Source organism: Papilio polytes, unplaced genomic scaffold (assembly GCF_000836215.1).
Source record: "Papilio polytes unplaced genomic scaffold, Ppol_1.0 DF822178.1, whole genome shotgun sequence".
Taxonomy (NCBI): Eukaryota; Metazoa; Arthropoda; class Insecta; order Lepidoptera; family Papilionidae; genus Papilio; species Papilio polytes.
The window spans coordinates 1,584,868-1,600,059 of NW_013527026.1; the positions used below are offsets into that span (position 1 = coordinate 1,584,868).

The window sequence follows — 15,192 nt, forward strand, 5'->3', positions numbered from 1 at the left end:
GTACTGTTTTTTTTGAGAATATTTTGTTTTTGGTGTATTTTGTTTTGTTTTTAGTGCATTTTGTTTTGTTTTTCGTGTATTTTGTTTTTAACTATAATATAAATAAGTATTGGTTTAGAGATGAATCTGGACAGTTTCTTTTGTATGAGTTTCCTATACCGGGAAGTAAAATTATTTATGCTGTATATTTTTACAAAGGATTCCCAAAGCCGAGAGATTTGCACTATCAGGTACAACGGATACGTGAAACCGGTTTATTAGACAAGCGAGCAAGGGACATAAGTTACGAGGTAGCAAGAAAACACGATGTTGTCAAAAAAAATTCGGACACTACCTTTATCTTGCCATGGCAAGTCTTGGTGGTCGGATATGTATTATCTACGGCCACATTTGTTATTAAAATTCTAATGGATCACATGAAGAAAAAGAGAAGACAAGATATTATTTTCTTGCATTGAGTACATATTAAAATTGTGATTTTGCACTATTTGTAAGAGTGTAATTTGTTATTTATTTTTTCTTCAGAGTTTACATTCACTGCGCGTTATTAGTAACAAATGTTTGCAAAAGATGTTAATTCCCATCTTATATTGGATTGTCGTTATTACATCCAATTATGTGTGCATTTATAGCACTTTTAATTTACAATATGCATTAAATATAATATAATAATATTTCTCTATGTGTTTTCATTTGATCCAGGCATACGTATTTCTCATTTCTATCTACTGCTTTTTAAACTTTAATTTTATTTGTTCATATCTATTTATATTTCTACTTACAACTACCTCTTTAAGTTTGTTTATATTCTTTTATTTAAACCACCATTTACAAGAATATTTTTTTCTACATGTATTTATAATATTTTAGTATTTTTTAACATCCATATCATATAAGGTGGCAAACGGGCAAGCGGCCACCTGAGTCCACTGAAATGGAAAGCGACCGCTGCCCATAAACATCCGCAATTGCAGATGCGTTGCCTACCCTTGATTGACGGAGGAGAAGACGCACAAAAAGAGAAAATTTTCCCTCCCTATGCGTCTCCTCCACCGTCAAATCCACTTTTCCTACCCATCCTTTCCTTTTAAGAAAAGGGTGGAAAGGGACTAAAATTAGGCCTCCGGCACCACACTCATCAGACGAAACGCGGAATTACTTTCACTTCACGCCTGATTTCTGTGTGGTCGTGGTATTACACCGCGCGAGCCGGCCCATTCGTGCGAAGATGTTAAAGCGGGCTCTACCACTGTTACTTCTATTGGGCATAGGCCTTCCCACAAATATCGCCTCGGTCCTCTGCCGTCCTTATCCAGCATATACAATAGCAACCTTGACCAGATCCATGGACATTGCCGAGGTAGGAATGGGTTCATCCAAAATTGTAAAAACCATAAAACCTAGATCACCAGCTTTATTAGCTTAGGTACGTTTCACATTATGAAATATATTTCCTACTTAGTTTTTATTTATTTTACGTCTATGCCAAATTTCATCGAGATCCGTTTAGCAGTATATACTACAAACTCTAAGAAACATCCATAGGGAGTTATAGAGATTTTCGATCAACATAAATACTAATCCTGTGAATTAGGCAGTAATGCGAAACATCAAACAAGTCAGCAACAGTAAATTACATCACAGCCGTGTTGGGACGTTAACAGGATTTCCGTCTGAACGAGCCAAGGGGTCGGCTCAATGGCACTATTTGTTATCCGCCATGAGAACTGTATAACACTTAAGGTAAAATGTTGGCGAATTATATTAGAACTAGCTGTTGCCCGCGACTTCGTCCGCGTGGTATTAGAAAACATACGTACTATATAAATAACAAAAAGCTACGTATCCCTCGGGAACCGGACATTTCTCGGGGATCAACCTTATCCCATGTGTACTCCAGACTTTGTTTTATACCTAAGCCAAACTTCAATAAGATATGTTGAACCGTTGCAGAATGATCGAGTAAACATTAAAAAACAAAATTAATGAATCCCACAGAAACCGTAACTATTCCCGGGATAAAAAGTAGCCTATGTGTTCTTCCAGACTATGCTCTATAAATGTGTAAAATTTCATGGAGATCCGTTCAGCCGTTTAGGCTACAAACGTTAACAAACATCCATCCATCTATCCATCTAAACTTTCGCATTTATAATATTAGTAAGAAGTAAGATTAAAATCAAAACAAAAAGAACAATATTGTTAACCTATAGAAAAAAGAAAACCAACTAAATTTGACCTACACAAAAACTCATATACATCTTATTTCTTAATAGTAAAATTACGAAAGTTTGGATAGATGATAGATAGATGGATGTTTATTAGAGTTTACGGCCTAATCTGCTATACTGAACTCAATGAAATTTGGCATTTTTGGAGAGGATAGTTTGGAAGAATTAATACGCTACTAGTAATATTTTTTTTTGCTAAATATGAAACCCAGTGTATCATAAATTTCAAGTTAAAACCTTAAAAGTACGTACATTTTAACATTCATTATTATATCCAAAATGGTAATAAAGTGTATCTATACAAAGGGTCTATTTTAATTTTGCTTATAAATGTATGCAACGCATCTGCTAATACCTTGGAGGAAAACAATGTGGATGTCTAAGAGCACCTGTCGCTTTGTTAGTTTGCCGAATTGTGGCCGCTTGCACAGTTGTCGACTTTTGATATAAACAAAAGTTAAAATCAATAAAAATGCAATAAATAGATCATAACGATTTTAAGTTAAAAATAATACTTAGAGGATGTTTTTTTTATTTAGTTTGTAAATATCTTAGCACGCCACTTGATGCATAACATAACATAATTTTATTTGCTTACATAGATAATAATCATTGTTTAAACAGTTGGATAATTTGTAGGGATAATTAGTACAAATGCTGTTACAAAATAACAAACAAGCGCATATCATACTGAGACTTCACCGGACATGTTAATAATATTAACAAATCCCAAGTTAAATAAAAGAAAACGTTATAGTATCCCAAGAAATCCCGAGTCTGAATAAATAGTCAAGGCACATGAATTGCAAGATAAATCAGTTCCTGCTGAAGCATACCTCTATATCGAAAACAAAACGCCGAAATAGTACGTAAGCATAAGTAATATTTTTGTGAATTTACAATATCCAAACATCTATGTAAAACTAAGTAATCATAATTTGTAAACCCAGTCTATAATAATATGAATTGATATTAATGCTTCAAACTAGAATTTTACTGCATCAAAGATTATTAGCGGTAGTCAAATTCACAAAAGTGAAATAAACATTGAAAGAAATCCATTTCATAGAATCGATCTAGTTAATTGTTACAAATTTTAATTGTTACAAATAGTTTTAATATACCATCACGTTGCTTCTATTCTATTGCAGAAGAACAGAGGACGCGACATAAGCACGAGCGAGTCAGTTTCATAATCATGTTAGTTGCATTTTTGTTAACTTTTATATCAATACGAATATGTGATAGCAAGATATTGTTGCTTGAAGAAGATAACAGTCACTTAACGAGTTGTCTTCAAAATATAATATTGAACTGGAATAAAAAAACGGATGTACCATTGAAAGATATCACTTTCGTCGATTTTAATTATCAAGAAAATGACATCCTTAAAGCCATGCACGAAATAAATTTTATTACAATTGTATCTAAAACTGCAAATGTTAAAGTAAATATTCAACATAATGCTTACATTGTTATGATTGATAATTTTACTACTTTCAAATATGAATTTTCGTTCATCACACAAGAGAAAGACTGGAAACCGAATGCAAATATGGTAATCGTTTTTAGACATTATGAACCTGATAAAATCAGAGATGTATTCAATATCCTACTGCGTCTTCACATCTTCGATGTAGTCGTTGTGTACTCATCCACCGATGCTCCAATATATACATATCATCCTTTTCAAAATAAAAACTGCGGTAAAAAATTTGACGAAATCGTAAAATACAATAGTTGTTCTGAAGAAAATGTAGAAAAGCTGTTTTTTCACAAACCTGAAAAAGATATTAAGGGTTGCACTTTCCAAGTGGGTATGCCCTATTGGCCACCCTTTACTATAAATCCTAATGATTTGAAGTTCAATGGAACAGAACAGTATCTAATGAACATTCTAAGTGAAAAAGTAGGTTTTGATCTTAAATATTCATACATACCAAAGGTAGAAGAATTTGCTGTCGTTGACGAAAACATGACAGCAACTGGTTGTTTGGGCTTACTTCAAAAAGGATATTATGATATCGTTTATGGAGGAATGGTACTGACATATGGACGAGCTAATGGTTTCGATTACCTTCATGGATATCATGACTTTGAAGACGAACTATCTGCACTGATAAGAAAGGCAGGCCCTGTACCAAGTTGGAAAAATATTTATTTAGAATTTACTTACCTTGTTTGGATTCTACTGGTTGTTACTTTCATTACGTTTTTTGTAGTTTTCACAATTCTGTTTCGTATTAAGGATAAATGTCATTTTATTTTAGTTATGTGGGACCTTCTTTTCCAACACAGTTATAAATTACGCTTGAAATTTACAGGTCAATGTTTTCTGTTCCAATGGATAATTTTTGCGTTTTTGATAAGTACATATTACCAGTCGAATCTATCTGGGTTGACGACGCAAGTCAGTCATAACTATCAAATCTCGAACACTGAAGATTTAGATTATTACAAAATAAAACTATGTCTGAGTCCTGTCATTAAAGTTTTTTCGAAAGCTTTAATGGAAAAGGAAATACTTGATAAAGATTGTAATGATATTTTAAATAGTATAAGAGTGGTCAGCAACGATAACACAAAGTATACCATAGTGTTGCTTTTAAACTATGATATAAATAAGTATCGGTATAGAGATGAATCTGGAGATTTTCTTCTGTATAATTTTCCTATACGGGAAAGTAAAATTATTTATGCAGTATATCTTTACAAAGGATTCCCAAAGCCGAGAGATTTGAACTACCAGGTATTACGGATACGTGAAACCGGTTTATTAGACAAGCAGGCAAAGGACATTAGGCACGAGGTAGCAAGAAAACACTATGTTTTTGAAAAAAAATCGGGCACTACCTTCATTTTACCATGGCAGGTCTTGGTGGTCGGATATGTATTATCTACGGTCACATTTGTTATTGAAATTGTAATGGATCACATGAAGAAAAAGAGGCGACAAGCTTTTATTTTCTTGCATTGAGTACATATAGAAATTGTGATTTTGCACTATTTGTAGGAGTGTAATTTGTTATTTATTTCCTCTTCAGAGTTTACATTCACTGCGCGTTATTAGTAACAAATATTTGCAAAAAGATGTTAATTCCCATCTTACATATATTAGATTGTCGTTTTTACATCCAATTATGTGTGCATTTATAGCACTTTTCATTTACAATGTGCATTAAATATAATATATTTCTGTGTGTGTTTTCATTTGATCCAGACATACGTATTCCTCCTTTCTATCTACTGTTTTTGATTTTACTTTAATTTGTTTGCATCTATTTATATATCTACTTACGAGTACGCCTTTAAGTTTGTTCGGTTTTTTCTTTCAAACCATTTATTAGAACATTTTTTTCTACATGTATTTATAATATTTTAGTATTTTTTATCATCCTAATCAGCCCAAATCTTCTACTGGGCGTAGACCTTCCCACGAATGTCGCCTCGATCCTCTGCCGTCCTTATCCAGCGTACAGATCCTTGACCAGATGCATGGGCATTGCCAAGGTAGGAATGTGTTCATCCAAAATTGTAAAAACCCTAAAATCACCGGCTCTATTAACTCTTAAGAAATTTTCTACTTAGTTTTCATTTATTTAAGTTGAACTAGCTATTCTATTACGTCTTTTCTTGGAAATAAATCTTAGTATCTCACTAATGTTATAAATGCGAAAGTTTAGAGGCTTGGATGTTTGGTAGAGTTTGCAGCCTAAATTGCTGAACGGAATTCGTTAAAATATGGTATAGATGCGAAAGCTACTCAGTTAATAAAAGTGGAGTATCATTATGTAAATCAAAATGATTTTTTATACTTATTGCACGTGATTATTTGCATTTGTATAAAATTAAAACATTTTTTGGTCTGCATATCTTTCGACAAGAATGTGTTTCTTCCGGGAAGTCTCCAAAACCGCTTATTTACTTAGGAGTCACACAGGTTAACATTTTTTTCGATTCTACAAATACCAAATTGCAGGCGATAGTTAGTCAATAATAATCATTATCATCAGCCTTTATCTGCCCACTCTTAGATATAGGCGTTCCCCAATACCTTCCACAGATTGCGGTCCTCTGTCTTCTGCATCCAACGACTTTCCTTGTAGTCAATAACATGAAATAATAATTGTTTTACTTTTAAATTATAAAATGTTACTTAAGTACTTAGGTACTTTAATGTTTTTTATTGTTCACAGTCTAAGCAGTATGTTACCTTCCGATCAGTTTCTTGTAATGATAGGAAGAAGTAAATTTGGCGGTGGAAGAGTCTAATAGGAAGAGGAAATATCCCCTTCCAGTGCACCAACTCCTCTGTATTATAAAGGCCTACCTTCCCTATAACGCTTCTGCAAATGCAGATGTCTGGGCGACAGTCGTTTCGGAAGTTTACGAGATTAATGGCCTGTCCCACCGGTGGTAGATAGAGGCCCTGATAGTGTAAATATGACGTCACGTCAGATAAAATACAAAATTTCTGTCCCACCAATTTTAAATAGCAGATAACGCTGTGACGTTTTAAATGTCAATGTCATTTTTTTACAAGCCCCATACAAAACTTTTCGATTCTGTCCCACGGGTGGCTGATAAAGAGTTCTGGATAATGTCGAAATGACATGAATGTCACAATGACGTCAGATATGGTGCAAAATCCAGTCCCACAAGTTTCGGATAGGTAAAATAGCAAATTTACGAGCTCCTAATTTGACTGCCAGATCGAGTGACCATTATCTTTTTATCAACTGGATGAGAAAACTTTCTTTGGTCTTATTTTGAGTTAATATCAATGTTTTGACTGAAAATAGATCTTGTTGAGTTTTGAGAAGATGAATTTACGATTGTCTTGTAATATAACATGAATATACCGTCCCCACAATCACTCAGTAGTGAGAAATTGAGACGATAATCTAGCATGGCAATGGGCCATGTTTCGAGTGACAAACTCTGTACTTTTTGTGTTTTTGAGTTTACTCATGGCAGTGAAGTTTGCATCTTACGAAGTAGTCTTACAAGGAACCGTATGGTTACATTATAACAGTAATCCGTTGTCAAAATGACGCTACGCAATTCATTCAACGTAATATTTTGTTGTTAAAATATTTTTTTCTTATTGTATTTGTTAATTTTTACTATTAGCTGTGTTATTATCCTTTGTTAATATAAAAGCTTGTTATGCATTCAATTACGTAAAAATATACATTTAAGTAAAACTAAACTAAGTTGTCACGTAATTTAGGGCGTGGTCTCTTTTACGAACCTGCATAAATAGGAACTTATAAGCATTCGTTGCGACGTTGCCGTTATAGTACTGTTGTAAATTATCAGTGTTATTAATAATGACAGATGTCAGTGGTGGGACAGAAAAATCATTTTATACTTTCTGCTATATTACATCTTCATTGATGTCAGATAATTTACGTACAAGTGATTAGACTATTGCAATACTATCCATTGATTTGTTCCGCATAAATTTAGTGATAAATAACAATATACCGTTGTCATGGAAACGAAATTCCGATTCGCAATTCATTCCACTTATTTCATTTTATATATTTTATTTTTAACCAAATATTAAAATAAATAAGTGATTTTTTTTAATACTTAGCATATATTGTATACAATCTTTTTAAAGAAATTTTTAACAGAAAATAGGAAAGATTTATCTTAACATGAAAAATAAAGTTTTTACAAAACTGCCCGAATATGATCTTTTAAGCGTCCTTGCGACGTTGCCGCTTTTACTAACTACCAGGTTCTTATTTATCGGTATCCTGAATTGTGAAACAAAAAAATCCTATATTTCCGTCACGTATTTTATCTGTTTGATTATTATCAGGCAATTTACGAGAATTTGGTAGTACTGCCCCTTATGGTGACAGGTTGCTCTTGAGTTTTTATTACAAAAGACCACAATAAAAGGAAATACAAAAACATTTATTCGTTATTTCATTGGTTAAATAATAAAGCACGCCACTTGATTAATAACATCTTTTATTTGCTAACAGATAGTCATCATTGTTTAAACAGTTACATACTAAGTTGTAGGGACAATTACTACAAATGTTGGCACAAAACATACGCATAGCATGCTTAGACTTCGTCGGAACTGCTAATATTCTCTTATCCGAACTCCAATTAAAAAAATAAATTTAAAACATACGATAAACCAGTCACTAACAATTCCAGCCATGTGAATTTCAAGATTAATTAGGTCCTGCTGAAACACACATCGTTATTGAAAACCAGTTATTGAAAAAGCACACGTAATGTATTTGTGAATTTCCAATGTCCAAACATTTGTAAAAAAAACTTTAATAAAACAAGTCCAATCTATAACAATATTAATGAATACTATGTGGTGACGCTAGAATGTTACTGTTGAAACATTTTTCACTAAAAAAAGGCACAGGACCGATCATCTTAGCAATCGATGGAAAAGGCCTACGTTCAGCAGAAGTCAACTACGTTTTCGCAATAGTCAAAAAATTGGTTGAATAAATCAATTTTATTCAGCTTGTGTAGTTAGTTTAATTAAGTTTTAAAAAAATATTACGTGGCTAATAAATTTGAAGATAAATTATTTATAAATAACTCAAAACATCTCTTGAAAATCTGTATACTTATAACTTCTCGTAATAACATTTTATTCTATTGCAGAAATCACAACCGAGGTGAGCACGGTCTTCAACATGTTAGTTGCATTTTTGTTAACACTTATGTCAGTACAACTGTGTGACAGTCAAAATATGTTGCTCAAAGACGACAACAGTCACTTAACAAGTTGTCTTCAAAATATAATATTAAATTGGAATAAAAAAGGGGCGGTACCATTGAAAGATATTACTTTCGTCGATTTTAATTATCAAGAAAATGACATCCTTAAAGCCATGCACGAAATAAATTTTATTACAGTTGTATCTAAAACTGCAAATATAGAAGTAAATATTCAACATAACGCTTACATTATTATGATCGATAATTTTGATACATTCAAAAATGAATTTTCGTTCATCACACAAGAGAAAGACTGTAAACCGAAGGCAAATATGGTAATCGTATTTAAACATCATGAACCTGATAAAATCACAGATTTATTCAATATGCTGTTGCGTCTTCGCATCTTTAATGTAATCGTTATATACTCGTCCAGTGATACTCCGATATACACATACAATCCTTTTCAAAATAAAAACTGTGGTAAAACATTTGACGAAATCGCAAGATACGACAACTGTTCCGAAGCGATAGTAAAGAAAATATATTTTCAACAATCAAAGAAAGACCTTAAGGGTTGCACTTTCAATGTTAGCGTAACAAATTGGCCACCCTACACTATAAATCCTCTTACAGACAGTCACAAAGTGAAGTTGAAAGGAACAGAACAATATCTAATGGAAATATTAGGTGAAAGTGCAGGATTTAGTATCTCATACAAGTCTCTTGGCGAAGCAGAGGATTTTCCTCTCATTTACAAAAACATGACAGCTACTGGTAGTTTGGGTTTACTACAAAAAGGATATGTCGACATAGTTCTTGGAGGAATGATACTGACACATGAACGAGCCAAAGGATTTGAATACTTTCATGGACACCATGACTTTGAAGACGAACTATCTGTACTGGTAAGAAAGTCAGGTCCTATTTCAAAATGGAAAAATGTTTATTTAGAATTTACTTATCTTGTTTGGTTTCTACTAGTTGTTACTTTCATTACGTTTTTTGTTGTTTTCTCAATTCTGTTTCGTATTAAGGATAAATGTTATTTTATTTTAGTTATGTGGGACCTTCTTTTCCAACACAGTCATAAATTACGTTTAAATTTCAAAGGCAAATGTTTTCTGTTCCAATGGGTCATTTTTGCGTTTTTGATCAATGCGTATTACCAGTCGAACCTATCTGGGTTGACGACACACGTCAGTCATAACTATCAAATCTCGACAACTGAAGATTTAGATTATTATAAAATAGAACCATGTTTGAGTCCTCTCATTAATGTTTATACCAAAGCTATATCGGGACGTGAAATAATCAATGAAACGAATAAAGATTGCAATAATTTATTGAACAGTATGAAAGTTGTCAGCATGGACAACACAAAATACACTATCGTATTACTTTCTAAATATAAACTGAATAATTATAAGTTTAAAGATGAATTTGGAAATTACCTATTGTACAAATTTCCGTTCCCGAAGAGTAAACTTATTTATGCAATATACTTTTACAAAGGATTTCCAAAACTGAGAGATTTCTACTACCAGGTGCAACGGATACGTGAAACCGGTTTATTAGACAAGCAGGCAAGAGACATAAGTCACGAGGTAGCCAGAAAACACATTGATTTTAGTAAACAAATGCACGCTCCATTCGTCTTACCTTGGCATGTCTTGGTGGTCGGATATGGATTATCAACATTCACGTTTCTTATTGAAATTCTAATGGATTATATAAAGAGAAACAGGAGGCATCACATTATTTTCTTGCATTAAGTAAATTGTCCGTGAATTTGCACTTAATATTTGTAAGAGTGTAATTTATGATGTTTTTCTCTTCAGAGTTATACTTCACTGTGTTGAATTAGTAGCAAATGGTTGCAATATTATAGTTAATTCTTATTCTTGTTATATCTTATTGCACCTCGAATTTAGTGTGCATTATTATCGCATTTCAATTCAAATGTGCTTCAAATAAAATAAATAATACTTTTTTTATGCGTTTTATTTTGATCCTAGCACACGTAATCCTCTTTTCTATCTACTTTTAAATCATTTGCTGATATCCTAATAAGACCAAAGTCGTCTACTAGGCGTAAGCATCTCTTAAAGATACCGGTTACCGGTTCTCTTGTTGTTAAAATTATAACTCTTTATTTTTTATAGTATAAAGTTGCAAATGAGCAAGCACTGGCAGAATTCGCTGAAATGGCGAAGCGACTGCTACGAATAGTCATCTGCAATTGCAGATGTTTCGCTTCCTATAATTTTACAGAAAGGGAAGCACAGAAAATGGATATTTCATCCTTCCTTAATAAGGAAAAAGGGATGAAGGGTAGGGGACTAGACCGGTTTGCACACTCAACAGGCGAAACGTGGAATTTCTTCGACTTTAGGCCTGTCTTCTATGGTCGTGGTAATGCTCGTGGTAAGCCTCCCACTCGCGCTAAGACGTCATAGTGGGTTAAACTTGTGTGAGTTAGCCAAATTCTGAAACATTTCTTTTATCTATTGTATTTGAATTTATAAGGATTTGATTCTCTGATTTAAAACAGTATGTGATATTTACTGTAGCATTTATTACTTTTTAATTACAGTAAGGATATCCATGTACTACTATGTAATTACAAACCTACAACGAAATTACACATTGGTAAGGACCGAAAGTTGGATATCACGCAAGCAGCAATAAACGTAAGGACGAATGCATAATAATGCGCGACGCCGGACGTAATAGTCCAATCTCATTTAAAATTCACGAAAATAGTAACAAATTGTCCTGAACTTCTGGAATAGAAATTCTGTCTCAGTAAATGCTGCAAGAATTCACCAGAAGAAATCGTTACCCATCGCCATGTTAATTGTGTATTTATTGTTTCTTACATTTCGGTTATCTAATTGCCATACATTGTCTATTCAAGAGAATAACGCAAACATTTCAACTTGTGTTGAGAATATTATATCTCATTGGATTGAAAAGGGATCTCACATCACGTATGTAGATTTAAACTATCAAAATGACGATATTCTAGAGAGCATTCACAGAATGAATTTCGCCACTGTTGTATCCAGAAAGACAAATAAAAGTGTAAATCATTACAACGAAGCCTACATTATCGCTGCTGAAAATTTGCATGTCTTCAAGAATGAATTCAAACATCTCATTAAAGAGAAAGACTGGACGCCGAGTGTTAATTTCATTATTATCATAAATGACAAAACTCCAAATGCAATAACAGACTTGTTTGATATTCTAATCCATTATCATGTTTTCAACGTGGCCGTGATAACTGGGACGAGTGGTATTCAAATTTTCACCTACGATCCTTTCGAAAATAACAGCTGTGGTAAAAAATATTTCAACATCAAATCTTTCAATACGTGTTCTAACACGAGTATAGCAAAATTGTATTCAACTAAAATTGATGGAAGACTGAAAGGGTGTATATTTAACTTCGCTACATCGCACAGAGCCCCGTACTCTATTAAACCTAATATAAAGAACTTTCCTGAACACCTTATGGGCATGGAACAATTTGTTTTAAACATATTAGGTGAAAAAGAAGGTTTTAAAATCAATTTTACGGCATTATATGATCCTGACATATATCCTGTCGTGAAAGACGACATGTCGGCGACTGGCGCCTTGAGTCTTATTCAGAAAGGAGATGTTGATATTGTGTTTGGAGGAATGTTACTATTACGCGAAAGAGCTGTAGCTTTTAGTTATTTTTATGAACATCTAGCGTACACTGATGAATTAGTTATGTTAGTAAAAACTGCAGGGCCTGTAGCATCATGGAAAAACATTTATTTGGAATTTTCTTACTTAGTTTGGTTTCTTTTATTCCTTAATTTCTTAATATGTTTTGTATTATTTATAATTGTGTTGCAAATTAAGGATAAATGTCATTTAATGTTAATCATGTGGGGTCTCCTCTTCCAACATGGCTACAGAAAAGGTTTCAATTTTAAAATGGAATATTTCATTTTTCAATGGGTCCTTTTCGCTTTCTTGATCAACATATACTATCAATCTAATCTGATGGGTCTCACAACACACTTCAGTTATAACTACCAGGTTTCTGATGAGAAAGATATCATGGATTACAATATGGAACCGTGTATTTCTAACAATATAAAGGGACTTATCAACGCCACTATTGGGAATGACTATGACATCGAAATGGACGAAGATTGTGATAAAACAATGGCCAGTATGCAGACCGTTAGTGAGAATTATAAAAAATACACTTTGGTATTGCATTCACTATTTAATTACAATAGATTTAAATATACAGATGATTATGGGATTTCACTTCTTTATTCATTTAAAATACCGACTAATAAAATTATTTATGGGGTATATTTTTACAAAGGATTCCCGAAAATTAATACATTGCGTTATAATGTTTTACGCATACGTGAAAGTGGTTTATTAGATAAACATTTAAGAGATTTATTTTATGAAGAAGCAAAAAAATACAAATTCCGTAATGAAGGTTTCCAGGTACAGTTTATCTTGCCGTGGTACATTTTGATAGTGGGAGTTTTCTTGTCAGGAATAACACTAATCATTGAATTGATAATTGATTTCTTTCAACGAAAAAGGAGGTATAGAGAAATTTACTTACCTTAAATATCTGTGTTCGCTGCTTTTATCTGTTTCGCTTATCTTTAACACACCTTTACTATACATTTATTTATTGAAAAGTGATTTATTAAAAATTATTGTAAATACAAAATATCTGAAAGTAAATAAAAAATTGAATCTATCAATTTAATTCGCTAATTTCATGAATCTCCTGGCAATTTTATGTCTTTATTACTCACAAAAAAGTATTGTAAATTAAAATTAAATTTTATCCCAATAAAAAAAAATCACATTTTTCAAGAGTTTTATTTTATCTTTATTTAAAAAACTTAAACTATTTATAATCTTACTAATATTATAAATGCGAAAGTTTAGATGGATAGATGGATGTTTGAGAGTTTGTAGCCGAAACGGCTGAACGAATCTCGATGGAATTTGGCATAGATGTAGAACATATCAAATTATGAATTAGAACATAGTCTTGAAGAACACATAGGATACTTACTTTTGTTTTTAATTCCGCGCGGACGGAGTCGCTGGCGTAAGTTAGTTAATACTAAAATTGCCACAGTAAGTAATATATTAGGTATTTAATTATATTGAATAATAAAAATATTTACTCAATGTTTATTTTTTTGCAACCCTACCAAAATAAGTTAAAAAAATAAAATGATCTAAAGAATCTTTGTCTCTGATGTCAGTACCCTCGAAAGTCGCGAAAGCTTGAAGCGGTCCGTATATGGCAGTCCTTATGTTCGGAGTATGTAAACTCTATGTAATGTAAAAATGTACGGTAATCGAAAACGAAAACTTTCTAAAACAGAAATCCTTGTTTTGTAAAAAATCTAAGAATAAACTATTAATTTAATATTATTATAGCAATGCTAAGCTATTCATATCAAATAGAATACAAGTTCTAATTACAAGTTAACTAGCTTAGAAACTACAAACTTGTGGTTTACTTAGGCGATGTTTTAGTTCTTGTTGATAGATTAAGTTAGGATCGATGCTTAAGGAATACTTAAGTACTACATGAGGAAACTTATTTACTCAATAGCGCAGGGAGCGAGCTTAACCTAAATTTTTTGACACATAAATCTTGACAGCTAAAGTTGTTATGAAAGGAAACTTAACAAACAACACGATATATTTATAATGTATTTATTTAATGTGCAATCTACAATTATTCTAATACTATACAAATATAATAAAGAGTACACACACATTACTTTGTGGCGTAGGATGTCAGCAATCACAGCATATTTTTGAATAATTCTCTCTTTAATAAAAACACTACACTCACAACACTACGCTTTAGGCTATATATTTTCAAACTATCAAACTTAGAAGGTAAATAAATTGGAAAAAACCCTCCACGTGCGAAAGGGACCATAAACTACACGCTGCCAACATAAAGGAACTAAGGTTATTATGGTAAAGGCGATCTACAGCTACTTGTATATATAATTTTGATCAAATAATTAATGCAAAAATATTACACGATTCATTCTCTTCCGCTGAACAAAGTGGACTATCAATTCAACAACAAAGGAAATCGCCGACAATCCAAGGCCCACGATCAAGATGCCATTAGGAAATATAAAACGAGCTCGAAACTCTTTCTTAGCAAAGAAAGTTTTTCTTGCATTCTCATAAA

At 32.5% G+C, this 15,192-nt stretch overlaps 1 protein-coding gene across 1 annotated transcript in view; it reads left to right on the plus strand.

Moving 5' to 3' along the window:
* The window catches only part of LOC106106388, a 75,609-nt gene extending 61,186 nt beyond the window's left edge, over positions 1 to 14,423 (plus strand). Inside the window, exons 18-24 of the mRNA XM_013286965.1 lie at positions 3,480 to 4,375; positions 8,886 to 9,850; positions 10,115 to 10,549; positions 11,108 to 11,369; positions 11,863 to 12,709; positions 13,010 to 13,169; positions 14,415 to 14,423. Coding sequence (XP_013142419.1) covers positions 3,480 to 4,375; positions 8,886 to 9,850; positions 10,115 to 10,549; positions 11,108 to 11,369; positions 11,863 to 12,709; positions 13,010 to 13,169; positions 14,415 to 14,423 — 3,574 coding nt within the window. The remainder of the gene's footprint in view (positions 1 to 3,479; positions 4,376 to 8,885; positions 9,851 to 10,114; positions 10,550 to 11,107; positions 11,370 to 11,862; positions 12,710 to 13,009; positions 13,170 to 14,414) is intronic.
* Positions 14,424 to 15,192: the final 769 nt, after the last annotated feature.